The following is a 26,936-nucleotide window of genomic DNA, read 5'->3' as shown; positions in this document are numbered from 1 at the left end:
CCCCACTACTGGGCCTTTTCACAGCAGAGATTAAACTGAAGCTGGGCTGAAGATGTTTGAAATGGCCCGGACACGGCGTTTGGTTTGTTGAGTTGTTAACGCGGGTGCAGCAGGCGGTATGAATGGATGCACAGACACCTCCTTGCTGCAGGGTGAGCACCTCAAGTCCCAGAGGGGTCGGTGCTACTCTCAGGGCTACAGAAGAATTTTCCTGCTGCAAGGCTCAAGTGGCATCTGCTGTGCAATGGTCTGTGGTTCCATGGGAGCGGAAGATTTTTAAGAGCCCTTTCTAGTTTCCTTACCCCAAGTCTGGGCATTAAGGTTCTGATGAAGCGTCTCCATGCGGACCCACGGGGTTTCCTCCTAGGCTGGGGGCAGAGGTGGAGGGTCAGATCTACTCGTGCGGCAGGGACTGATTTAAGCCCCTCCCCTCCTGTTGCAGGAACGGCCGCAGACAGAGGTGCTAGGAAACAAACATCCAACCTGTAATGAATTAAGAAAGAAGCAGAGGTCTGGGAGAGGGCTGGGGCTGAAGTGGGTGAGTGCAGGTGACGTGTTGTGGGGGATTTGTGCTCCTCTCATTCTCTGTCCAGGTTCCAGCAGCGGTCAGGGGGGTGTGGGGCACCTTTCCCCCCGGCAGCCCCCCGGGTTCTAGCTGGCTTGTTGGGCACGTTGTTGTCATCCATTGCTTTTTGCTTGCTGCTGCCCGCTTGTCTCAGCTAGCGGTGCTGTTTCCTATGTGCGACCAAATTCGCACCCTCGCTGGATGATATCCCTCACACTAGCCGTAGCCAGGAGCGCTGCAAGAGCTTGCGTGTACGCCGCTAAGCAGTTTGTACGCAAGCAGTCTCGCACTAGCACTTCCTGTGCAGCTGCTGGGAAAGAGGACCCTGCTATTGCAGTTTGCACTCTGTCTGCGAAGTGGCCGAAAGTCTCATTTGAGCCTTGTCTTATATGGAGATAACTCGGTGTCCCTGAGAGCACAGCATTCATACGCTCAAAGGCTTGTCGCCCGAGCCCAGCTGCAGCAATCAGCACAGGAAGTGGCAACTCAACTTGATCTTGCGGAGCGAGCCAGGGTCCCGCGCCTAGCAACATATCTATGTGGGCCCCATAAATGGGATGGTCTGGCTCATCTCTCGCCTGCAATAGCAGCTTTTCCCCTTCCTCTCGCAGCATCTGCTCCCAGATGGGGACTTGAGCAGGAGTAAGGCAAGCACGAGCGCATTGTCGCCAATCAAATATTAATGGGCCGCCCATGGCGATGGTGTCCAACAGCAGTTGTGCAGAGGGTCCCATGATACGCCCTTCTGTCACAGCTTTCCGCAACTGCATTAAAAGCTTGTAATCAAGCGGATTCCAAGCACGGTTTCCCCCTGGTTGGATCAGCCCTGGATATGCCGTTCGCGCTGGCCCCTCCTCAGGCTGCAGCGTGCAATCAGCAAGCACGCACTCCCGTGCGGTGATCGTCCAGCGTTCTGCTGCTGCTCGCTTCCTCTCCTTATTCGGTGCCCCCTCTTTGCACACCAAGCGCTTCATTTCTTCTCGTAACTCCTCTACCTTTTCCTCAAGCCTTTTCTCTCTTCCCTCTTTCTCCTGTATTTCTTCCCTTGCTCGCTCTGGGAGCAGCGCCTTATCCTCTCGCCCTGCTATCGGTACCCCATATGGCGGGGGCACTGAAGAGGGGACTCGTCCCCTTGGCTCCGGAGCCGGTGCCCTCTGGAGGCGCCTCGGGAATCCGGACCAATCCCCCTTTTCCCAAACCCCAGTACGCCCCACCACCCTCTCTTCCCCACATCTGACACTCAGACGGCGCTGAAGGGCCAGAGGGGAGCGTGTGGAGCGGCACTGTAAATGGCTCCAGTAACGGCTCTCCGGCCCCCCTCCCGCCATCTTCTTCCCCGCCGCCATTTTCTTTTCCCTCCACGACTTTAGCTGGGACGCAAACCTTCTCACAATTTGTTCCCCCACCCTGTTCCTCCCTGCACCCTTGTCCGTTGCCCGCCTTCTCGCTCGGTCGTCCTGCAACCGAGTGGGTGCTGGGGAGCGGTGCCTGGCGCCCGGACCCACTAACCCCTTTGGGCACGGCTCCTGCTGGTCCTTTGTTAGAGGCTTGGGAAGGGACATTCCTGGGCGGTTCCAAGCCTCAGGCCGCAGCAAAGCACATGCCGCCTGCCACGCACCCCTGCAGTCTTTTGCTTTCTCCAGCATGGCCCGGAGGGAGCCTAATGCCGGCAGAAGACCGGAGAGAGCCTCTTTGTTCCCAACACAGGCTCTCTGGAATAGTTCCTCTGCTGTTTGTTCGAGGGCCCCCTTACTCACACAGTGAGAAAGAGCGGCCGCTATACCTGTCCGCACCATCCAACGGAAGAGCGGGTCCAGGTCCTTCTTATGCACAGGGCTCTCCACCTGCTGCCCCACGCCTTTCAGCATACTCACCACTTGCTCCATCAAAGCCATATCGAGCAGCTGAAACAGAGACGCCTTACTGCGCGCCTCCCTCACCAATGCAGGCCTGCCTTATCACGTCGGGGTCACCAATTGTCACCTCTCGATCGGCAGCACGGCTTAGGCGCCTGTCCGTCTGCGCAACTCCCTACGCAGGTACACAAGAGACGGACACATGGTGTCTAGCTCTGAATGCCAATTTACTGCTGCGTCACAAAGCCTTATATACCCCCCGCTACTCGTACACCCGACCGCCCCCTGACCCTGTGATCCCTAGGTCCGCCCCGTGGTGCTCGCAGGCACCTCCCACCCGCCTGGCCCTGTATCCCGCAGTCAGCATCGCCGCCACCACTTGCTCCTTGTTGCAGCCGCCTTCTGCCCTGCACTCCAAGAGGTGGGGGAGCTTGTTGAGGGAGGTGGTCAAGCGGGGGACACTGGCAACATCGGGGACAGCGTCCTCAGCATTCCCCAGCCCCGCTGCCCCCACTCACTCCTTGAGGCAGCTGCCCTCCGCCACGTACTCAGAGAGGTCGAGGAGCTCAGCGAGGGCCTCGGCAGTCAAGCTGGCGACATTGGCAGTCAAGGCGGTGTCCTGGCCGTCCCCTCGCTGCGTCTCAACAGCTTGGTCCTGGGGGCAGTCGCCAACCACCACGTCCCCCGAGAAGTTGTGGTGCTCAGGAAGGAAAGCAGTGCTGGCGAGGCTGTTGGGGAAAAGCAGGACGTGAGGGACGGTGCCCTGGCTGTCCCCCAGCCCTGCCAGTGCCACTTGCTCCTGTGGGCAGCTGCACTCAGCCACATACTTGGAGAGGTCGGGGAGCTCCTTGAGGAAGGCGGTAAAGTCGGGGACATGAGGGATGGTGTCCTTGCTGTCCCCCAGGCCTGCCAGCACCACTCCTTCTTGATGGCAGCCGCCCTCCGTCCCGTACTGGGAGAGGTCGGGGAGCTCGTGGAGGAAAGCGGCCAAGCTGGGGCTGTCGGGGACACTGGGGACAGTGTCCTCAGGGTGCGCAGCGTGGGGTCGGCTGAGCGTGTTGTTGCTGGTGGCGTGCGCTGGCTGCTCCAGAAAGGGCTGGGTGAGAGCGGCTGGCCCCTTCTCGGGCACATGAGCAGGCTTGCCCGGAACTTCCAGCGTGCTCAGTGCTGCAGGAAAAGCAAACACAGCCGAGCCAACCGCGGGGCGATGCAAGATTTCCTCGGCTTGGCCACCCGCCTGCAGGCTCCGTCACCCCGCAAAGCTCACCCTGGGGCTTTGCTGTGGTTCTGCCAGTGGGCAGAGCGAGGACAGGCTGGCGTGGGCTGGTGGCAGGGACGCTGTTCTTGGTGGTCTCCCCGTCCTCGCTGGAGGCCTGTGATGGCTTCTGGGTGCTGCCGGGCAGGGTGCGGAGCGCAGGGGGGCCCTGCACCCAATGCTGAGCTGCAGGGCGGCAGGGTGGCGGGGGCCCGTGGCAGGCAGCGATATGCAGCGGGCAGGAGCCTGTGGGGTAGAGGGGCTCCCCCTGCACCACAGCCCACAGCCCCAGCCCCGTCGGCTGGTGGGACACCAGTGTCCCCCTCACCACCTGCTGTTCCCAGCCATGGGCACGGGGACAGGGAGCAGGCATGGAGGGGAGCTGCACCACGGGAGGGAGCTGCCAGCTTTCGGGGAGCTGCTGCAACTTCCCCGCGGCCCCCAGGGGCCCTGGCACCCCGTGCCAGACGCTGGCCTGTGGCACCTGGTAGGTGACGGGGTGGACCTGGGCAGGCTTACAGGACCCCGGCAGCTCTGGAACAGAGGGCAGCACACAGGCGGGGACCGGCGGCGGCACGCCCGGAACCATGAAGCTCACACCGGGCACCTTGGGCGGCATCGACAGCTGGAGAGGGAGCTTCTCTGTGGGGGAAGCAAAGCGGGGCGATGGGGTGAGCTGTTGGCAGGTGGGTCCGACAGGGGGTTACCTGGAGGGCAGGAGCCCCAGGAGGAGCTGGAGCCTGCTGCTGTACCTGCCATGGCAGCTGGTCAGAGTCAGGTTTCTGGGGGACAACCAGCCTGCGTCCCTATGGCGAACACTGCGCCAGCACCTGCTTCAGCCAGCCTTGCCAGGGTTTGACTTTTCCTACCACAGCAACTCCCCAGCTCAAGGATTTCCTGTCCCGCTGATGATTTCCTGTCCCCAGTGCTCATTTCCCATCCCCACAATGGATTCCCAACCCAGCCATGACTTCTCAGCCCTGTCACGGTTTCCTACTCCAACAGTCTCCCATCCCCACCATTTCCCACCCCAAGTGTGATTTTTGCGGGGAGGTGAATTTTCTGTCCAAGGGGAAGGGATGGGGCCAGCACCCGTGGCCTGGCCATGCCCACCTTTGTGTGCTGCTCCCTCCTGCCCTGGCAGTGGGGATGGGGCTGGTTTTGGCACTTTTGAGGTTTTGTGACCCTGTCCCTCTCTGCCCCAGTGGGGCAACTGCTGTTCACAGCTGTGGTGGAACTGGTGCCGGTACTGTGCGGACACGATGGGAGCTGTCACAAAAATGCGACAGCTGGCCCGTGCCATCCAAGCAGAGAGGCTGGGGCGCAAAGTACGGCATCACAAGAGGAATTCTTGCAGTTGTGCATCTGAATGCGCGCCCACACTCTGCTGTTCTGCAAAGCAACTCCAATTCTGTGGCATCGTCAGCCGATTCTTTCTTGATCCAGGCATCCCTGGAGTCGCTCTTGCTGCAGTTCCCTGTCTCTGCTGCCAGAGAAGGGCTCAGGCACCTGGGAGTTGTCCTTGTCTCTCTTCTGGTAGAGACCTGAAGCAGCTTGCCCCCAGAACAGACCTTCTTGTGCAGAGAAAGCCCTAAAAATGTAGAGCAAGTGCTTGGACCCTCTTGGACCCAGAGAATGAATTGTCTGGCTCCTCTGAGAACCTCGTGCTGCAAACATTTCTGAACCTAACAAGGATGTGTATCCTGAAGGATTGTTTGTCCTGGCCAGAGTAACAGGGTTGCTTAAAACTGGGACCCTCATGCAAACAAGTAGAGGAAGTTGTCGGTCCTTGGTTTTTACTTTTTTGGGCAGGCGAGTGTCTGCGTTCCTTCTTGTCCTCATCTCCCTGACCTTTACCGGTTTTCCATAAAATACGTCAGAATATAGATGTGGAGAGCTGACTGACCCTACTCTCTTCTTGCTGTCTGAATCCCATCCTGACCTCCTGAGGCGTTTATTTAGCAGGCTGGAACAGTCTCATGCCCTAGCTGCAGCTCCCCGGCCGTGCCTTGACCTGCAGCCGTTCCTCTCACAGAAATCCTTCACAACAGGCAGGCAGACGCCTCTCAGGGTCTCTTCACATCTCATTCCCATCTCATCTCCTCTCCGCTCCTTGCAGCCGGGCCAGGCTGAGTCAGGCCCAGACGCCGCCCGACGGGAGGCCAGAGGGTGAGGGGTGCAGGGCTCGTGCCTCCGCCTCCCTGCCCCCGCTCAGCTCCTTCACATCTTCTCTTTTTTTTTTTTTTTTTTTTTTCCCCTTCTTAAATACGTTATCGCAGAGGCGTTATCACGGAACATTCTGGTACCAATTGGCTAGGCCCTGGCCAGCAGCAGGTCCGCCCTAGGCCCGGCCGAGTCCACTGGACAAGGGGGAAACTTCTAGAAGCTTCTTAGAGCAGCTGCCAGCGTAGTCCCCCCTCACTAAACAAAACCAGAACAGAACGTGGCACAGCACGGGAAGAGAGAATTTGCTCAATACCTGCTCAGGCAGAGAGAGAGCTGAGTTGCTTTGTGCTCAGTGGTTTGGCTTGGCTTTCAACACCAACTATGGACACTCAAAAACGGGCAGGCAGGCTAGCATCTTAGGATCTATCCAAATTCAAATAAGGTTTATCATCACCAGCGGGCAGTGTCTAAGTTGACTGGAAGGACTGAAGAAGTCCGTTTTTAAGGTCTGTAGCAGCAAAACGCAGACATCCACATTTTCCCTTTCCTTTCTAACCTGCCATTCCCGATGTTTTAGGCGCTGTTTTTGTACGGTTATATTGGGAACACAAACATTTCATAGAACTGTTTGTGAGTTTGAATACAATTCTGAGCATTGCCATTTCCCTGTCATTCAGTAAAACGACATTCAAGGCTATTTCCACCAAAAGCAACCTGACAGTCCTTCTCACAGGCCCTTCCAACCCAGCCCTCATGTCAAAGACCTTTGAATGAGACTTCCAAACTCCTTGCACCAACAGCCAATGCGGACAGTCTAGAGCATCTCTAAAATCAGCTTCACTGAACACTGCCTGCAGTGTAAAGACTTCCCCAACAAAGACCTTCCAGCTGGAAGGAAATTCAGGTATCTGAGCAGTATTTCTTGCGTCATCTCCTACGTCTGTGTCCTGGTTTCAGCAGGGATGGAGTTAATTTTCGTCTCAGTAGCTGGTGTGCTTTGGATTTCATCTGTGAAGACTGTTGGCAAAAACACTCTGATGATAGGAGCTGTTGTGAAGGAGACCACGGACACTGTCTGGCTTGCCAAGTCTCGTTAAAGTCTCGTTAATGTGCAGATGTGGGAAGCTGGGCAGAAGACAGACAGAATAACTGGCCCAAGCTGGCCAAAGAGAGTATTCCATGCCATGAACGTCATCCTCAGCATAGAAGTGGGGGTTGCCCATGGGAGGGGGCATCCATTTGGGCATTCCATTCTGGCATGCACCCTTGGCATCCATCTTCTTTCCATCTCTCTTGCTTGCTGGCATCGTTCCCTCTCCCTTGCTGGCTTGCTCTCCCCCTTTGCTTGCTGCTCGGTGTCCTTTCGTGATCGCTGCTCGGGACGGGCTGTGTTGGTCATTCGGACATCGGGTGGTGAGAAATCCTACACTGTCCATTTTGTATATTTTGTAGATATTAATATCCTTATATTCTGTTATCCTTGTAGTTTTTAGTATTTCAGTAAACTGTTTTTATCTCAACCCACAAGTCTTCCTTTCTTCCCAGCTTCTCTCCCCCATCCCACTGGGCAGGGGGAGGGTGAGTGAGAAGCTGTGTGGTGACTTGGGCTAAACCACCACACTCTAGGACACAGAAGGGTTTCCCCCAGCTCCCGAATCTGGAGCTCGCTTCCAAAGCAGGAAGGCAATGAAAAAAACACTTGGCATGAATAATTGCAATCAAAATTCGTTAGCAAGCAGTCTCAAGATAGATCAGAAAGCCGAGCCACAGCCCATCAGCTGGAACCCTTGTCAGTGCAGCAGAGCCAACCCTGAGGAAAAAGGCACACAGCTTCTTCTGAAGAATACCAATCCGTGACGGCAAGCGCTGAGAATGAAAACGTTTGGGTAAGGATTAATAACAGGCTAGCAGATAAAAGTCCAGTGTGTGACAGGCTTGTCCTACCAGAGTGGCTGTCACGGCCAGGAGAAACTGCAGATCCTCCAGACAAAGCCCTTGCTGTTCAAGGAGCTTACAGCCACCGCACAAGGGGACCTGGACTGTCACACACGGTGACAAGGCCAAGGGAGCTGCGTGCAGGCCTCCCACGTGCGGCTTGGACCACGTTTGCAACTGAAGTCTCTCTCTGAACCAGGAAACAGCAACGGTAAAGACCGTCCAAGAAGGTGGGAACCCAGCACCACTCCCGCTGAACAGGCTGTTCCCGTGCCCCTGTAGCTGTCGCTCACCAAGGACGGACCCTCACGGCAAGACGAGGGAGCCGTGGCTCCGGAGAATGAACTCTCAAACCTCCCCAGACTTCTCCCTCCTCTGCCTCACACGTTTGTTCCATGTTTGGTACAGAAACCCAGAAACAGAAACATGTAAAACCTGCACTCATTTGCCGGCCAAATGAAAATATGCAATGGCCAGGCAAAACAACATCCCTTCATCTACTCAGAAAAATACAGATATCCTTCAAAACAAAAGCGCACTTGGATGAGCTGCACAGCAAAAGCTGTTTGATCCTGGGGATTTCCACACACGCAAACAGGAACACACCCGTGTGCACAAGAAAGGCGGCACACAACTGGTGAACTGCTTGTTGGGGTGGCTGTGCCCCAAAGCCTTTTCTAAAGGACTGTTAGCAAGGAACGGCTGGCACACCCCGTCAGCTGCGTGTTCTGTTGGCCTCTCCTGGCTGGTGGAAAGGGTTCCTGCGCTTGAATGTCTCCTGAAGGTCCTGCTGGGTATAAGCGTCTACAGCCACCGGCTCATTCTGTTAGCAAATTTCATTCTTAAGAGCTGAAGCCAGCTCTGCTCCCATCAGGAGTCACAAGACAGGGCTCGATGGCAATCCAAACTCTTGCCTAACGAGTGAGCACTGAACAGCCGCGGGCTGAGTGCAGCGCTGGCAGAAACGGCTCCGTTTGATCCTTCTGTCAGTGCCTGAAGGGCACAAAGAACTGGAACTCGGGAGATCAGCACGGCATTCGTGGGGATAGTTGCACAAATGAGATGGGAAAACCATTACCAGCCTTTGGCAAGGAAATTTGATCTCAGTCTTCACTCAGTAACGTGCTAAAAACCCCTGAAGAGACCGACACGCAAAGGGTACAAGTGATGTTGAGAGGCTGTGTTTTCAACTGGGAAAAGGGGGCAAGTGCTGACAAACAAACCCATTTCATACCACCCAGAACGGTAAGGCAAGGCACCCAGGATTGGCCCCGCTTCACCATGAAGGACTAACATGCTGAAAAGCAACCATAAATCAACGAGATCTCAAAAGACAGTTTTTCGGGATGGTCACAGGAAGCAATAGGGCTCTGGGGCTTCCGCTACCAGTCAACCCTTGCTGCCAGGGAGTCAAGGACTTGGTGTTATTCTGCATCCCAGCGCACCCAGCTCAGCTGCCAGAAATCAAGGTGTGTTTTTCTTTGCTCTGATTTTCTACATGGGCAATATTAATCTCTGGCCGCTAAGTCCCAAATTGTTTCTCTATTAGAATGCAACTCTGCAACATACTCTACTTTTACAACCACTAATTTGATGGATCCAGCTTAAATTAAGATGAATAGACACCAATGAGAACTCTTTTAATAGACTATGGGTGAGGGGCAGCTTTGTCCAGGGACCTCCCAAGGGGGCACAGGTCACTGGGGAGGGGGGAGGCCCCTGAGGTGGTAGACCCAGGAGATGCCTGCCCCTCCCCGGGCAGGAGAGCAGCACCTTGCTGGTGAAAGGGGCCTCGTCAGCGTACAGGCCGCCCTCCAAGGAGATGGTGATGGAGGCGGTCTTCCTGGCACGCCAGCTCTCAGGGCCCCTGATGGTGAAGGCCAGGTGCTCCACTGGGTCTGGAAAGGCCAGGGGCTGCGGGAAGAGGTTTTTGAAGGGGACGGAGGTAGTGGTGCCGCCGGCTGTGATGGTGAGGGGTCCCTGTGCCTTGGGCAGGAGGATGAGGCCGAAGAGGGATACGCCGGACTCCCCACCAAGCCGGATAGAGAGCTGCAGCCCGGCCCTGGCTCTGCACACTTGGTGGGGCTTGGAGGTCACCTCCATGCTCTTCTCTGACCTCCTCTGGCTGGCACGGGCCATGCTGATGGTTTTCGCTGACTGGAAGTTGGCCCAGTTGTTCTGCAGAGGAGAGAGAAGAGACAGTGGAGGGGCTGATCACCAAAGCAGAGCCAGCAGCTCGGGAAGGAACCGCTGGTCCCCTGCCATCATGCTGGCTGGGGTCCCTTTCCCTTGCCCACCTGTACCCTCCCACCCCTCACACCACAGCCCTGGGGAGTGCTCGTGATGAATGGCCATAGGGGCTGCTGCCCAAACGTGCCCAGCAGGGACAACCCCGCACCCAAACGCTGGGGGACCTCAGCGCCCAGCTCTGGCAGCAGTGGAGAAGTGCTTTGGTTGCCCATCTGCAAAGGCACTGCCATGCACCCGCATTACTTTGTTTCGGGGGCACCCCCTGACCTTGAGAAACGCTGGTGCTCAGAGCAGGCTCGCAGGCCTCTGCAGAGATCTTGATGTTTTCGGTCTGAACGACCCCCAAGATGTCTTCTGCATCTGAAACCTGAGGTGACAAGAAACAAGCACTGCTTAGCCCCTTCTCCTCCATTCTTTTGCTAGACAATATCTGAGTCCTTGTCTCTACAGGCTGCTTCCCCCATGGCCTCCCCTGCGTGACAAGCGCTGTGAGCACACAAGCTTTCCTAACCTGTTCATCTCCCGGGCTGACCCAGCGGGGTTCTGCCGCAGTAAGAAACCCTGTCAGCCCAACTCTTCTCTCCGCCAGCAGCCGCGTGGCTGCTAAAGCACCCTGGGAAGCAAAGGGATCTTAAAGCCACCACAGGCGTGAGGTGTCCCAGAGCAGGGGGCATCGACAACCAACCCTCTCCTCTTCAATCACCCAGCGTCCTCACTGAAATGCATCCCCGAAACCATGGGGAACAGCCTCCCAGGGCGAGAGTTTGTCGCTCTCTGTCAAGAGCCCCAGACAGAGGCCAGGACGGGTGCAGCGAGCATGCCAAAGTCTGGACAACCCAAGGACAGCGTTCAACCTGGCACAGCAGCAAGGTGGTTGTAGCGCGGGCTCAGGGCGCAGCCTCATAACCCAGCCGTAAGCCCTGCAGAGGCAGCGGCTGGTTTTCTGAGGTGACGTGGATGCCCGGGGATGCAGCGCGTGTGCTGGCAAACCCAGCTGGAGGCAGCAGAAGCTGGGGTCGTAGCACCCCTGTCCCTGTCAGGCCCATCTCTTCCTGACTTCCCAATATACTTGCCCCATGGAGCTCAGCTACCAGGGCACCCGAGCAGTCACTTCGTCCCCAAGAGCCCCTTGCTGCTAAGGGCACGGCCCCCCAGCAGTGCAGGAAGGAAAGAATCTCTGGAAGCTCATCCTTTTGCCCTCTTTGCAGGGTACCCTTCAAGCAGCCTCCATCCCTAAGAGCACAGGGCTGATCACTCTGCCCTGCTCTGCCAGGGAGGGCACAGTCCCCCTCACCTCCAGCTGGATGGTCTTCAGAATGCTGAGAGCCTTTGTGGCCTTGAAACGCAGCTGCACAGCAAACTCCGTGTGGGGACCCACGATGCCGCTGTCTTCTGACACCGAGAAGTCCTCGCCCAGGTCTTCCAGCCCAATGAGCCGCCAGGCCACGGGCAGCGGTGTGCGGTTTTGCAGGGCCAGGGTCTCATTGTCCTTCCTGCAGACAAAAAGAGACACTCAGCACCAGCTGCTTGATGGGCATGTTAGTCTTGCAGTTGAATGGAACTTGGAGCAGCCCTGGCTGACAGCTCTCGTCCCCGGCGAGGGGCTGTGGGGTGACTGACCTGGGCAGAAGCAGCGTGTTGAACGACAGCTCCTTGGGGCTGACCCCCAGCTCCACCTGCACCCCCTGGCAGCACAGGCGGAAGACCACCGGCTCTGGGTTCCCCTGAACGCAGCAGATGAGCTTGTCTTCCACCAGGCCGGCTGAAGTGGGGTACGCCCAAACGCTCAGCTCCTAGCCCCGTCCCCGCAAGAACAAACACACAAGAGCATTCAGTCAGCAAGAGAAACAGCTCCTGGGCACTGCCACCGCTGCCTGTCCTACCTGCCTGTCTCCTACCTGCTTCTCGTTCGGTTGCAGCCTCATGCTGGGAGGCTCTAAAAGGAACGTGCTCTCCTGGAGATCGCGCTCAAAGGAGAAATGCACCTCTGCTTCCAAGGGGCTGACGTTCAGGATGGTTATCTTCTCGCAGTTGCTGGGATAGCGCAGCTCCTTGTACCTGTCCACAAAAGGGGAAAAGGCTGCAGAGGAGATGCCAGGACCACAGCCTTGATCACATCTTGAGGAAAGCACCGTGTCCGGGCAGCGGCAGGCTGCACTGGAAGACCATGTTCCGACGAGCAGGCTAAGAAAAAGGATCACTTTGGGCACATTGCATGGAATATGGGTTCATCCTTGCGTTGCTTTGATGTCTGCCCCTATACTTGGTGCCTGCATGCCAGAGGTGTGACGATGCAGTCACGCACTCAAAGAGCGTTTTACAAAATCTAAGTGGAAAGGCACCTGGAAAAATAACAGTATGCCAGGCACATGGCTTCTTCCACCTTCTGTGTGAGCATCAGCTGCTAACTCAGGGCTGGGAGCACGTACCCGTCTCTTGGCTTCCCACACAGCAGCGGTCCAAAGTGGAAAACACCCGTGTCCATGACATACTTCTTGGAGATGATGTCCTCATCCTCCTTGCTCTCCCTCTGGTGGGGAAACACCAGCCTGGGGAGAGAAACAGGGAATGAGGAGCTGTGAGATGCTCCTAGGTAGGAAACCTGGTCAGAAAGCCATAACCCTTCTGGGTGGCTGAGGTACCAGGACTGGTTCCCAGCTCCAAGCACGGGAAGATGCTGGGCTGCTCAGGCAGCACGCTGTGCCCAAGCCAGAAGGTCACAGGGGTACAAGGGGCAGCCCTGGCTCTGAGTTCAGGGGGAGCCATGCGTGAGGGCTCCCACGCGCCAGCCTTACCGCGGGTCCTGGCTGATGGCGGGATACAGGCAGGTGCCCCTGCAGGGCAGCTGGTACAGACGCTTTGTCCCCAGGATCTCAAAATGCAGCGTCTGCTCAAACTGGCCCAGTTCCGTGGAGCTGAAGTGGACCTTCAGTTGCACCTCACCGTGGGCAGGCACTATCCACCGACAGCTGCTCAGCCTGGCAATTAAAAAGGAGATTTCAAACACTGGGAAGAAGCAAATGAGGAACGGAGGGTTGTGGACTTGCCATGCCATGGAGGCACCGGCCGAGGGTGCCTGCAGAGCTGGAGATGAGGGACCTTGTCTGGCGAGATGGCTGCGAAGCAGAGGGGTCACATCCTGCCTCACAGCTCGCCTGACAGGTCTCCCTGGGGATGGAACCGTGTCCACATCACTTTGGTCCAACCTGGGAGGACATGTGGGTGCTCCTGTGTCTGGCCTCTGGAGATCTCTGCTGCCCCGGCTGGAGCTGCGCTTCTTCCTCAGAGTCTCCGGGCTACCCACAGCTTTCTCCTTCCTCGACCGCCCCCTTGTTGGAGTGACCTGTTTCTTGGAGGTCTTAACAGCAAGGGGAGAGAGAGAAGAGAGAGAGAGGTCAGACCTGCCTGGAGACATCCCACCCTGGAAAGAAAGCTGTGGCTCTTTTCTCTCATGATAAAGAACCATCCTATTTCTCAGCAGAGAGACAGCACAGCTGTCTCTTTTGGACAGACAGAAGGGATGCCTGCAGACACGTGGCCCCGTCATGATTTGACCGCCCTTCCACAGTGATTCTTTTCCATCTCGCCTGCCCCCCGTGCCCCCATGCAGCCTGGCCCCTGCCCTGAAACCTTCACTGCGGGCACAGCGGGGGCATCCACGACACTTACAGTCGCTGCCTGTTCTCCTTCCGCAACAGCACCTTCTGGCACAACAAGCTGGAAGTGCTGGAGGGCTTCTCCTGCTGCAGGGGCCGTTCGCTTCTCCGGGTAGCGGATCACGGAGTACAAAGCAGGAGGGGGAATGGGAGGCCCAGAGGGACCCAGTCCCAGCTCATCCAAGATCTAAAGCAGAAGAGAAAACTCTCTTTATACTCCCATCACCTTCAACCTCCCACTTCCTTAAAGGCACTGAGCTTTTGGCAATGGGGTTTTTAAAATTATTATTTCTAGGGAGTACAGTGCTTTTTTACGCCCAGTGGGGTGGGCAGGCTCCAGAGCAGTGCCAGGACCTACAGCTGAGACCTAGAGAGAAATCTCTCCTCTGAGTGACTCAGCTGAAGGCAACACCGACCATGAGCTGCCCTGCCCTGGAACCATCTGGAATGATTTCCACACTGGGAAACTGAACGGACAGGATGCTTGAAGAGAGAGCACTCCCGCTTTGCACCCGTCTGAGGGATGGTGAGAACCTCTCCAGCCACGGGGCTGCTCCGGAGGCGTTGTGGAACAGTGGCCTGGACAAGGCTCTGTGCCCTTGTCCGTGGGACGCAATGCACCAGGGCAGAGCATGGCAGGCTCAGCACCTGAGCTTCACAGGGCTTTACCTGCTCTGCCACTGGCAGCTTGCTGCTCTCCAGGATCTTCCTGGTCACATCTTCTGAGCCCAGTGCTTCGATGGTCAAGCAGGGCACCCTGCCACGCTGGCCTCGGCCTGACCCTTCTGCACCTTCCCCTTCCAGCTCAGATAACGCGGAGTCCTCAAGAGCCTCCAGATTTTTTAGCCGCTCCTTCTTCGTGCGCTTCTTCTCCACGCGCTCTTTCTTGGAGCAATCCTTCTCCACGCGCTCTTTCTTGGAGCAATCCTTCTCCAGGCGCTCTTTCTTCACACCCTCTTTCTCCAGGCGCTCTTTCTTGGTGCGCTCCTTCTCCATGCGCTCTTTCTTCACAGACTCCTCCAGGCGCTCTTTCTTCCTGCACTCCTTTTCCAGTGTCACCTGATGCTCTTTCCCTCTGTTTTGCTGGCTCCCGTGGCTCAAGGCAGGCTGGCGCCTGGCTTCTGCTTTGTGCCGCACCTCCGCTTGGTTCAGAGGGGACAGCAGGATACCCTGAACCCTGTCCCAGAATGACAAGATATGCGCCACATACTTCTGCGATGCCTCATAGATCTTAAACCTCAGGGCCAAGTTCTCGCTGTCACTCAGAGCCCCCTGTTCTGCGTCTGAGTGTTGCACACGCACGGCTGGGCAGGCATCCATCAGGAAAACCTTGCTCTGCTTTCTCTTCTCTTCCTTGTCACTCCCAACAGCGCCTGAGTGCTTCTTTACAGATCCTCTCTTGTCTACCCCTTTGGTGGCATCCAACTGGTTGCTGGTGGAAATGCTGGTGTTGCTGGCGGATGCGTTCGTGTTCTGGGCAGGAGGAGCAGGAAAAAGCAGTGAGCATTTCAAAGCACCAACTCAGATGCTGCAGGGCAGTGATGATCTTTGCAACAGCACCCCAAGCCTCGCCTGAGACCTGTGCTGGGTGCTCCACAAATCCCAATCCAGAACACAGCTGGTACCCAGGGTAGCTCAACTGAAACCAAACTCCCCAGTGCCAGACTGATGGGGAGTCCTGCCCACCAGATGAAAAGTAGAAAAGCTTCTCCGAACCAAACCAGGAAATTAAAACACCTCCGTACTCTTGTGCAGTCCTCTGGGCTCCATTCTGGTGTGCTGAGCGTCCCTGTGCCTGGCTGACACTTGAGGAAGTCTGGTTGAATACCTAAGGCCTGGCGGGATCTCCTGCCAGGCATGTAGCAAAAGACACCCCATCCCAGACGGATCATGGCCCAGAGGTGTAAGTCATGTGCAGAGTGGGGAGAAATGCTGGACTAAAACTATCTAGGGCTTCACAGTGAATGTCTGGAGTTATGTGAAGCCAAGACTCAAAGGCAGCATGATCCCACAAATGCAGCTCCCCAGCAAACCCATGGGAAAACATCCCTGGCCAAGCAGCAGCATGAGCAAACACCGGCTCTTGTTTCCCAGCACAACCCCACGTGTTACTCACTCAGGCCCATTCCTGGGCCCAGCGCCGCGTGTGGCTGCTGGCTTCTCGGGGAATGGTACAGCTCCGTGGGAAGAAGCTCCCCAGGGCTTTTACTCATCTCTACAAACACAGCCACCCACCTGTCTGACTCCAGGCTGCATTTTCTTCCCTGAAGCGTTAACTTGGTCTTTTCCAAGCTCGCTCCTACTCCTCTTGGAATTCTCCAGCTCTTGTTCCTCCTTCAGGGGTTCCAGCTCCTGACGGTGCTTTTCGTCAGGCTGCTCCATCGCCCTTCAGGAAGCCAAACAGAAAACAGCCCTGTGAGTCACCACCAGAAATGTGGGCTCGCTGCAATCCCAGCTGGCCCTGCACGCCATTCATTGACCCTGAGGCCAGACAGAACTCTTAGGCCATCGCCATGGACTTCCCTCAACCTGGGGAGCCTGGGAACATCCAAAGGGCGGCAAGGTGAGAGGGGTCCTCCAGGGCCAGCCAAATCTAGGCTTTGCTGTCCTAAAGTCTAAATTGTGCTGCTTCTCCAATCAGGTCCACCTGGACCCCTCCAGCACACTGCCAAGGACGGATCCACCATCTCTGCCCACTGATGCCAGAAGCCCTCTCTTGCTCTCCCAGTTTCAACCAGCTCACAAATCACTAACGCCTCCTTATCCCTGCGCCAACACCTACGAGGCTTATCCAGCCCTTCTCCCTGGGCATAGCCTGCTCCTTAGTGAGGACACTCACATCAGTCAGAAAGCAAAGGTAACTCCCCTCCTGCAAAACAGGCTCTCATCAACCAGGCTTCCTGCTGGAACCCAGCCGTCACCACGGGAAACTTGTGCCGTCTCTCCTGGAAATCAACATTGGAAGCAGCCCTAGCCATCTCCTCCCAGAGCAACAAACTGGGGCCTGTGCTGACAGAAAAGCTGAAACGCATGCTCACTTGAAGCAGGTCCCCCTCCCAGTTTGACACTTCCCCTGTGCATCCTCCTGGACAGGGCTGCTTTGCTGGATCACAGCTTCTCCCAGGCTCCCCTGCTGCTGCAGGCGAAGGGGAGCCGAAGAGACACCAGCTTCTATGGCTGGCGGCGCTCAGTCAGGAAAACCCTGGGAGATCAGCGTTGCACGGGCTTCACCTACAGCAGGACTGCTCTCTACACCAAGGCAGCACAGCTGCACCTCACACCAGCCCACACCACAGCCCCTCTGGTTTGGTGAGGAAGGGGGATGAAGAAGATGGCCATCAACAGCATTAACTCAGAGACACTTGTGGGTGCAGCGGCAAGGCAAGCACAGAGCCCAGCTGCCTGCAGCCAGCGTCTACGCCAGAGGGCTCACTGCTGAATCGGAGAGAAGATGTTCTCTTCTCTCCCAGCGCAAAGTCCCTCCCCTGTCGAGAGCCAGGGAGGTGGAACTGGCCATCCTTGTGCGGCTTGGAATAGACACTTTTGGCGTTTGCTCTGAAAGCCCTCTTAGCTCAACCAAGGTCTCTGGAGCAGGGAAGGCCCTGAGGGACACTATCCTGGGGAGTTGTCCATGGAAGGCTTACAGACCTCCTCCTCCTCTCACGCCGGGCTTGTAGGAGCCTCTGATTAAATTGAGTTTTCTCTTCCTCCATGAGGGCATCGTACTCCTCCTCATCCATCTCCCAGAGACGTGCTTCCTCCCTCCTGGCAGCTTCTTCCCGCTCCCGTTCTTCAGCACAGACCAGAGGTGAAACCATTAGCCACTGCAAGTTCTGGAGGAGCTGCAAGGATTCACAGCTCTGTCCCGACCCAGCCTATCATCCTGCCAGGCCATCCTGGGGAGCTCATATCCCTGCTCCAGCGTTCAGAGAATCCCCCAAACTGTCGCCTGTACCTTGCCTGGCTCACGTGCACCAGCGCTGTGGACAGCTGGAGGGTGGGTAGGTACTGAGCCACAACAGCTTGCACTTGTGCCCAAGCTTTAATGGCAGAGACCAAGGGGAATCTTACAGCCTCAGCTCTGCTGTGTTTAAGCAACTGTGAGCTGAGTGCTGGCTACACTGAGGCAAAAGGCGGAAGGATTCATAAAACCGTTTCTTACAAGCTCTGCTGGTGACACAGATACACACGGGTAAGGTTGAGGGCTTGAGAGAAGATTGGAAAGGCGCGGAGATGAAGATTCTTACCTTCCTGCTCTTTCGCGGCTGTCTCCCTGGCTTTCAAAGAAGCATAATCCCGGAACAGGTTCACAAAATAGATGTGAGGCCGATTTCCCACAGCTTTGAGCAGGCAGAGGAGCGCAGATGCCGTGCTGCATGCAAAGCAGGTCTCCAGGCCATCAAACACCACTCCCTGGAAGCAGTCGCTCAGCTGTGAATCAAGTGGCAAAGGAAGAGAAAGTCAGCGATGGCACGCGTTGGGCTCTCAGCTACTCAGTCAGACCAAACGGCAAAGGGCAGCGCGTCGTCGTTCCAAGAGCATCGGCTCAGACAAGCTCTGATCTTTCCCTGCGCTCTGCCGGCTTCTAGCATCTGCAGCTTGACCCAGGCGTGCCTGCACGCAGCCCAGGACTTCTCCAACAGCAGATACAGATCCCCTCCTCTGCAAACTGTACCTCACCGCCTGTCTCTCTGTAGCAGGAACGTATCATTTGCCCCCACCCCACGTACCTGCAGCCTTTCCGAGAGGATGGCCACCAGCAAGTCCTCAGGCAGCACGCAGCTCATCAAGCCCAGCTCTCCCGCTGCGCTGTCACTGATGCTCAGCCATCGCTGCGCAGGAACGCAGGGAAGGGCTGAGCTGAGCTCAGAACTCAATGAGCCCTGCAACATTGAACACCACGAGAGAAATAAACCACCTTGGAACCCCCTGAACATTTCCAGCTGCTGGGCTTGCAGCTCAGGTCTCTCGCTCGCAAGACAATAGACCCAAAGGGCAGGCCAGCAGCTCCAGGGGACAACCCTGGGGGGTCACATCCCTTGGCCACAAGAGACCCAAGCTTGCAAGCCCCTGGCACAGCGTCCCACAGCTTTGCTCACCACCTGCAGCCACTTTGCCAACAAACCATACGACTCAGTCGAGTTTTTCTGGCAGAACACAGGTTTTTGTTCCCACCCCACGCCATCCCCAACCTGCCCAGCTGCCTCTCTGCACTATCGTTCCCCACACCAGGCTCTGGGTGACACAGAGCCCCGCCACGGTAAGCAGCCCCTGCACTTTTAACAAGGCCTGTAGCGACAGGAAAACACGTAATGGTTTTACACTCAAAGAGGGGACATTCAAACTAGACAGAAGGAAGACATTTTTCATGATGAGAGCGCTGGAACATCGGAACAGGTTGTCCAGAGAGGTGGTGGATGCCCCATCCCTGGAATCATTCAAGGCCAGGTTGGCCGGGGCTCTGAGCAACCTGATGTGGTTGGAGATGTCCCTGCTCCCTGCAGGGGGTTGGGCTGGGTGGCCTTTAAAGGTCCCCTCCCGCCCAAACCCCTCTAAGATTCTATGATTCTCAAAGGCAACAGAAAGGTGCCATGCACTAAGCTGTGCCGATCACGCTTCACCCGGGAGCCTGTCAGGTCCATTACATGCTGTTTCTGGGACAGGCGCTCCTTTTTCTTTGTCTTGGCCGCTGCAGAGCTTTGGGAACCGACAGACTGCAGGCTGACTTTGTTGGCAGAGGGCGACTGGCTCCTGTCTGGGCTGCGCTTGCCATGGGCCCGGAACTGCCGGCGGCGGGAGGCATCTGCGTTTTGACCTGTGGAGGGGACAAACGGCTCAGTGGGGCTGGCGACGGGCGCTGTGGGGAGCAAGCAGGCACCTCGCACCTCCATGAGCACAGCCTTGTGCCCTGGTAGGGACACAGCACTTGTCCCCCAGCCTGCCTGGCACTGGCAGCACTGCTCCCAGAAGCAGCTCCCTCCCTGCTTCTCTTATTAGCACGAGAAAGCACACCACCTGAAACTAGATTGGAAAGCTAGAGAGCTTTTAATTCACAGCCCTGTGTCCGTCCCAACAAACGTGCACACAAGTAACACCTTTTCCACAGTCACTCCCACTATGGGTCAAGCCAAGGATTTGTCCTCCAGGACTATTGTTTCTGTACCTTGCCCCCATCCTACATTCTCAGATAGAGACCGTAACACGCAGCCCTGCCCCAGCTGCATCACCCATCTCTGCTGGAGCTAAATCCTCCACATGGGATAACCCCACCGGGGACCCAGGCCCTTCTTCCTTCCACCAGCTCCCAACCCAGCCAAGTTCAAAGCTGAGCAACGCAAAACTGCCCCCACCACAGACAGGGTCTGGCCTCACCCTGCAGAGCTTGGGGCACCAGCTGCCCAATAAAGTTTCCTTAAAGTCTCCGGTCTCACAACGGAGAACAGCACAACTGGCACCAGCTGCCTAACCTGACAGCCTGTATAGGAACATCTCTGGAGAAAAGAGCTCATCTGCAGCATCTCTCTCATCTGAAACTGCCCCAGAAGGTGATCCTTCCCTTCCTCTCATGTTTGTGAAGCCACACTCAAAGTCAGTCGTCTAATGCTTCATGAGCCACTTTAGAGACCTTTTTCCTTCTTAAAGTGGGCAGCAGTTCTGCCTGACGGCCCTGAGGAGCAAGCTGGATTCAGCTTTGAGGAAACAGGAGAACTCTCAGTAAGACACAAACAAGTGTGCTTCACTGCTCCTAGAAAAAGGAACCCGTGCCAAGAAGCTCAGGAGCAGGAAAAGTGCCCCTGCCGGATCCCGGAAAATGGAGAATTTTTTTAATACCCAGAGATGTTTGAAGAAACGGCTTTGCATTTCTACACGCTGCAGCCATGTTCCCCAAGAGACCCAAGGGCTGTCAAGCTGCTTCTCTGGAGCAAGGGAGGTGGATGGTCATGGTGGGTTTCTGAAGCGCTGCTGGGGGTCCAGCGTTTCTCCTTACCCGCACGCTCTGTCTCCTTGCGGCTCTTCTGCTCGATGGCAGCCCTGATGCACAGCTCCTGGGCACACAGCCCTGCTGAGCTGCTCCTCTTCGAGATGGCTTCCTCCACCACGGCATCGATGGACAAGCAGGCAGCGCCATAGTATTTGGACAGCGCGACCGCTGCCGTGGTCTTGCCTTGAGAGAGAGGAAGACTGCTTGGTGACACTTGCACATGAGGCATTGTCAGGGACAGGCTCTGGAAATGCCCCAAAAAGTATTTCACATTTTCAAGGGCAGGGGGAAAGCACGTGCCCCTTAAGGAGAGACCATGAGGGAGGCAGCCTGAGCATGGTTAGAAATGTGGATCATCTCCACCTCATCTTCAGCTGAGGACTTTGTCCCTTGTGGTGACCTCGACCCTGGGCCAGAACACTGCTTCCAGCCCTGTCCCACCACCACTCAGACTATTATTCGCTAGCCTGTGCTGCTCGCTGCTGTCTCAGGCAACCTCTGGGCACACTTTGAGGGTCAGTGTGGGCTAGGGACTGCTCCCACGAGGCAACATGGACCCGAGGCAATGTGGTCCCACAAAGCAACAGGAACATGGCCACACTGCTTGCGGGAACGAGAGCCCAGCTCCTAGCAGGGACACAAGATGAGCCACACCACCTGCATCAGCTAGGCGAAGGCCTGAGGCTGCTTCATGTACCAGCAGAGCTGTGGCTCACCTTGCTTCACTTCACTTGGTCAACCAAGCACCGTGGTCCACCAGGAGATATATGTCTCTCCTGCTGCCCCCCATCCTGGCAGCCACGGCCTGCCGCTCACGTACCTGTCAGGGGTGCCCCATGGACGATGACGACGATCCCTCTCCGGTTTCGGGCTGCGCGCCCTTCTGCAGAGAGATCGATGCCAAGGTGGCGGGCAATGGCCTTAGTGACAGGGCTGTTGTCCAGTTCTCCCGCTGCCTCCTTGCTGCTGGCGGTGCTTTGCTGATGCTCTCCTGTGCAGAAGCAGGTAGAAAAGTCGGTCTCCTGCCTACCTGTCATCCTGATCATCCTCCCATCCCCTCAGGTCCTGGGAGAGGAGACTGCTGAAACCAACGTCACACCCAAGATCTCACCATGCCCTTCCTTTAGACTTGTGCAGATCAGGGTCTGCCCTAGATGCTGGTGAAGGTGCCTCTTCAGGGTACAGGAAATGGGGTGGCAGAATGGGGTGGCAGAAAGAGAACAAAGCAAGCAGCCAGCAATGCCTGAAAGGCCTGGGCCAAATCTTTCATGAACTGTTGTCATGGGAGATTGGTCTCAGGTCCTGCTGAGTAAGGGGACACAGGCAGAACCAGGCATCTTACTCAGTCCCAAGGCAGATCGCAAGCTAAGGATCAAGCCATTATCCAAAAGCCGGATGCTTGAGGAATATTACTAGCAGGACATCTGGCCGGGCTCTGAATTCACCAGAACAGCATTTACAACGAGTTCCCACCTTTGACCTCAGGAGGTCACCAAAAGACAACTCAGCTTGCAATGCCACGTAGGACAGCGAGCGCCCTGCCCTGCCCTGCCCTGCCTAGCAAAGGGAACAGCATCATCCTGATCCCAGCAGCTCCTGGGGGCAAACATGCTCATGTGGCAAAGCTGGGGAAAACCTCCCTGGCCTCTCCCTTGTCCCTGCCCCAGACTCCTCCCGGGATCCTGCAGACTTCCCAGAGAAGAGCGCATTCCGGGCCTACAGGAGTGAAGGTGGCCCCAGGCTGCAGGGAAGTGATGGAGCTGACACTCAAGTCCTCCACTGAGACCCCTTTGCCACAACGGACATAAACCAGGTGATGAGCTTAGGGTTGTTATCTGTCCCGCATCTTTTCTCAACGCCTTCCTCCTCCTCTTCTCCACATTCAGCTTTAGAGTCCACCTTGTTGGACTGGCTTTCATCAAAAATGGAGGAGGGAACGACCGAGCTGTGGGATGAGATGGTGTGAATGATCCCAGCAGAGTGCTTCCCTCCTTGAGCTGACAGAGACCGGACACTTTCAAAGTTTGCTCAGCAGGAAGGACACAGGGAGGGAAGAAGAGAGTGAACATGCTCAGGCATCTGCTCTTTGCCATTTGACACTTTGCACAGCCACATGCAAAAGACACAAAATTGCCCAAGGCACAGGGAAGTCTGTCCAGGCTCTGGCTGCCCTCAGGGGAATTTTGAGCTTGTGCTTTTGTTGCTGGGAAGAAACAAATCGGACATAGCCAGTGGTATTAGACCTGGTCCGACTGTCTGAAGAACTCATCCCATCCTACTCTTTGTGGATGAGGGACACAAGGGGACATCCTGACTACTGCCCCAGTCGACGGCAGGCAGATACGAGCTTGCTTTGGCTGCACTCAGGGCTGGCAGAGGATGCGTGTTACAAGCCACAGATTTCCACCTGGAAATTCCTCCACCAAGCTAGGGAATGGGAAGCTGCTAAAAGCATGGGCTTTCCATGGACAACGAGGTCATGGGGAGCTCAGGGTGTGTGGGCTGAGCTCCCTGCTGTGGCCACACTCAGGAGAGCCAATGCCAATCCCTCACCGTTGTCCTGGCCTGCTGCTTCCCCAGTCCTGGACTGTGCCTGCTCCTCTTCCAGCCTCTTCTGGTCCTCATAGTACTCCAGCACCTCTGGGGGCAGCTTCTCACCCGGGGCACGTGGTGGCAGCAACAAGGTGTTGTGGCGATCGTAATCCTTCAGCGTCCGCAGGATCTGTGTGCATAGGGAAAAAAAAACGTAGGTGGGATGTGATTCTTGACCTTCATCACACGAATAGACTCCCCAGCCAACCCATCTTCTCCCTCATTCCTTCCTCCCAACGGCACGGACTATCCAAGCCCCTACACACCTGCCAGCAGAGGTGGCCAACCCTGAAATGCCACCAGGCTTTGCCCTGGGGACTGCCTCCACCCCCCTGGCACGAGCCTGGGAAGGCTGGAGCGCTAGGAAGCGACGGGAGTGTGCCCATGGGACCAGACCTTCCCTCTCACCTGCTCCTCAGCAAGGTACTGCTGGTCGAACTCCAGGGAGTAAAACTCGATGGGGAAATCGCACGGGTTCTTCACCACCACTGTCCCCTCTGCCCCGCGGCTGCACGGCAGCGATGGTCCCAGCTCCAGCACCGAGGGGCTGAACTCCAGCTGTGGCTGCAGCCCATGCCCCGACATCTGCAGCTCGAGCTGCTGGCTGCTCTGGCAAATGTTAATCTTCACCTTGCTTCTGTAGGATTTCTGCAAAGAGAGAAGCACAGAAAGCTCCTCCATGAAGCCCCAGGTGACAGGGCCTCCCATTCAAGCCTTCCCCAAGGTCAGACTGCCTGGGAACATGCAGACAGGCTGGGCCAGGGCCATGGGGACTGCTGGCAGCACAGCACTGCAGGTGACTGTCCTGCCGTGCCCAGGAGGGTGTCTGGCGGCTGTTTTGTCTGCTGGTACCAGCAGCGGGATTAGCCTCGATGGGCCCTTCCAGCGTTATCCCCTGTGAGCACGCCACGTGCTCTGCACCAGGGCAATGCAGCCTGCAAATACGTCCTGGCAAGGGGGAAGATGATGGGAAAGAGGCAGAGTTCCCCATCATGCACCCACAGGTAGCCACACTGCAGTGCCCTGATGCTCGCTGTGCAAGCTCCCCATGGGGATTTCAAAGCCCCTCTCAGAAGGCTGTGCTGCAAGGGAAACCGAGGCACAGTGGGGACGGGGCTTGCAGAAAGCTCCATGCGGAGGTAGACCTCATCTCCTCCTCCCCACGCTGGGCTCTCGTTACCACACTGCCCTGACAGACCTCCTGGGGGTGAGTGAGCAGGATGAGTCCTGGTGTGCAGGGGAACCGCATATTTGTTTATCAGATGGACCTAAATTGGTCTATCAGGTGTTTCTGCCTCGCCAATCTCACCTCTTCCACAGGGGAAAACCTGACTTGCACGTGGCATTGCTGTCCTGGAGCGAGGACTCCAGCTGGGGGCAGCACCTCGAAGACACAGGGCTTGGCCTTCAACTCCTGGAGCAGCTTCCGATGCATGCGCACCGACAAACGTTTGTCCACCTGAGCACAGAAACCAATCGTGTGAGGTCTCCTTGGTCTGTGAGGACAGACTCTCGGTTCCTGCAGTGCTCTGAGATACTGTCATGGTGCTGCGAGCACCCACGTCCAAACCAGCCACAGCCACCACTGGCCTAGAACTGGAGGGAAAATGTGCAGGCAGGGTGCGCAGATGCACTGTCAGAAGAGGAGCAATGGGTGAAGCTGGCAAAGAAGTGAAGCATCAGCTAGTGAACAGGTGCAGGCAAACCAGATTTGCTCTGTACCTCTAAAGCTTCCTCAGGTGGGCTGTAGCCCAAGGGCTCAGGCAGCCACAGGCGCAGAAAGGGCAAGAGGGGCAAAGAAAGCCCAACCACGACGTTACGCGTTCCACGGAGTCTGTGCTTTACCTTCTTAACAGGCTCACTCCTGGTGGTGAACCATTTGCAGGGGACCTGGAGTGGATTGTGGAGCTGGATGGTTTCTTCCTGGCACTGTCCGCACTGGACAGTGGAGAACTCCACTGTATCCTTGGAGAGGCAGAGGGACGGCACAGCAACGTTGGCACGGAGACGGACGTGAAATGTGGGGCCCCCTGTTACCTAGTGAAGGACAGAGCATCCCGCTGAAAGCCCAGGTGACATCTGCTGCTGTCCCAAGCTGCCACCTGCCCTGAAAGGTGGTGAGGGAGGTGAGGAAGCATGCGGTACCTTGATGGGCAGGAGCACGTCCACCTCTCCCAGCGGCAGCTTGGCACTTTGTGGGTCGAAGCGCACCTCAAAAGTCTCTGTCTCCCAGCAGGGCAGACGTTTCACACGGGCAGGCTCCACACTGAAACCTTGAACAGATGAAAATAAAGCAGCTGAGAGGCACAACCCACATCAATGTGTCACAAGCGTGTTAAGGCCATACGAGTGTCCTGGCTGCTGGCTCTCTGAAGGACCCCTTGGCTTCTCCGGAGAAGCCTGCCACTCTTTCTCCCTTCTCACCACACACGGACAAAGGGTTTTCACAGCCAGAATCCAAGGTCCACACGGTAAAAAGGAAATCTATCATTTCAGGACCTCCAGCAATTCCTTCTTCAGGCATCCCACGGAAGGATGCACAGACCTCTCCAAAGGGGAATTTCCAACTAAGATCCCTCCATGCCATGGTGCTCCCTGGAAAACAACTTAGAGGAGACACCTGACCACCCCTCAGACACAGCGAGTCACCGTTGGATGGCAGGGCAGCCTTACCTCAAAGGCCTGCTTCAGAAGCCTGTTTCCATACAACACAGGACCTCACAGGCCACGTTCTCAATAAAGGCTGAACACAAGCGTGACATCTTTATGAACTCTAAGCAAAGCACTTCCAAACCCCAAAGAGTCCGTCTGCTTGTAACACAAGCCCAGAGTGCAGAAAGAAACTCAGATGACACTCCTGGCAGTCAAGAGCAGAGGTTGCTGAGAGGGGACCACGCTGATCAGCCCATCTAGCCCCCAGGGAAGTGTTAGGGCAGTCACAGGCAGGCCAGGTCTCTGGGTCCTGCTGGCCAGGAGAACTCAGGCTCCAAAGCAGCAGGTAGAGAGGGTCGCAAGGAGGAAGAACTAGACAAAGAAGCACTCAAAAAACTCCCCATGGCCAGCAGCTGAAGCTACTTTGTCAGACAAGGCTCCTTCAAGCCCACGAGAAGTCTCTCCAGCACTGGTTACCTGTGTCACGCAGGACCTGTCCATCGGCGTGGAAGGACACAGGGAAGTGGCCAGTGTTGGTGATCTTCACGCTGTGCGTGTGGATGTCACCAGGAATGACGGAGCCAAGGTCCAGGATGTACTCGGGCAGCTGAGCCCTGAAAGGACGAGTAAGGACAGTTCTTAAACCACAGCCTGGCTACGTTTCCAAGTGGGTGGACGATGCAAAAAATGTGGGTATTTCTGTGTCCACTGCTGTAGAAACTCAGCTCTAGTCAGTGAATCCCAAGGCCTGACTATCTGGTAGTAAGACTTTGGCAAGTCCCAGGGAGTGTAGGTTCTAGGCTTCCTCAACTAGCAAAGGGACCTTAAAATAAAGTTACTTTAAAATGGATACTGGTCACCGCTCGTGTGCTATGAAAAGCCACTGCAGACAAGTTCACTGGACCTCCACTGGTCTCCGTGGAACTGCTGAGCCAGGGGTACAGCCCAAGCCTGAACTTGCTTCAGGACCCTGAAATAGGATTTGCCCCCACCGCTCTGCAACCAGATCTGTCCCCAAAACAGCAGC

General features: G+C 56.4%; 1 protein-coding gene across 1 annotated transcript in view; it reads right to left on the bottom strand.

The window, feature by feature from the left end:
- Positions 1-2,683: 2,683 nt before the first annotated feature.
- LOC147600357 (axonemal central pair apparatus protein HYDIN-like) overlaps positions 2,684-26,936 on the bottom strand; it is a 39,496-nt gene continuing 15,243 nt past the window's right edge. The window contains exons 13-41 of the mRNA XM_086751247.1: positions 26,387-26,523; positions 25,403-25,530; positions 25,103-25,294; positions 24,567-24,716; positions 23,666-23,905; positions 23,219-23,387; positions 22,507-22,692; positions 21,486-21,662; positions 20,672-20,848; positions 19,305-19,498; positions 18,414-18,566; positions 17,931-18,114; positions 17,332-17,473; positions 15,919-16,069; positions 14,743-15,156; positions 14,353-14,580; positions 13,658-13,870; positions 13,183-13,385; positions 12,823-13,005; positions 12,457-12,576; positions 11,926-12,085; positions 11,644-11,820; positions 11,322-11,516; positions 10,287-10,394; positions 9,551-9,955; positions 4,927-4,992; positions 3,689-4,352; positions 2,940-3,588; positions 2,684-2,828 (exon numbers count right to left, since the gene is read on the bottom strand). Coding sequence (XP_086607373.1) covers positions 2,684-2,828; positions 2,940-3,588; positions 3,689-4,352; positions 4,927-4,992; positions 9,551-9,955; positions 10,287-10,394; positions 11,322-11,516; positions 11,644-11,820; positions 11,926-12,085; positions 12,457-12,576; positions 12,823-13,005; positions 13,183-13,385; positions 13,658-13,870; positions 14,353-14,580; positions 14,743-15,156; positions 15,919-16,069; positions 17,332-17,473; positions 17,931-18,114; positions 18,414-18,566; positions 19,305-19,498; positions 20,672-20,848; positions 21,486-21,662; positions 22,507-22,692; positions 23,219-23,387; positions 23,666-23,905; positions 24,567-24,716; positions 25,103-25,294; positions 25,403-25,530; positions 26,387-26,523 — 6,310 coding nt within the window. The remainder of the gene's footprint in view (positions 2,829-2,939; positions 3,589-3,688; positions 4,353-4,926; positions 4,993-9,550; positions 9,956-10,286; positions 10,395-11,321; positions 11,517-11,643; positions 11,821-11,925; positions 12,086-12,456; positions 12,577-12,822; positions 13,006-13,182; positions 13,386-13,657; positions 13,871-14,352; positions 14,581-14,742; positions 15,157-15,918; positions 16,070-17,331; positions 17,474-17,930; positions 18,115-18,413; positions 18,567-19,304; positions 19,499-20,671; positions 20,849-21,485; positions 21,663-22,506; positions 22,693-23,218; positions 23,388-23,665; positions 23,906-24,566; positions 24,717-25,102; positions 25,295-25,402; positions 25,531-26,386; positions 26,524-26,936) is intronic.

The sequence above is a fragment of the Chlamydotis macqueenii genome, chromosome 6 (genome assembly GCF_036417535.1).
Source record: "Chlamydotis macqueenii isolate bChlMac1 chromosome 6, bChlMac1.mat, whole genome shotgun sequence".
In the NCBI taxonomy this organism is placed as follows: domain Eukaryota; kingdom Metazoa; phylum Chordata; class Aves; order Otidiformes; family Otididae; genus Chlamydotis; species Chlamydotis macqueenii.
Note: the sequence above shows the minus strand (reverse complement) of the source record. Positions and strands in the feature narration are given on the sequence as shown.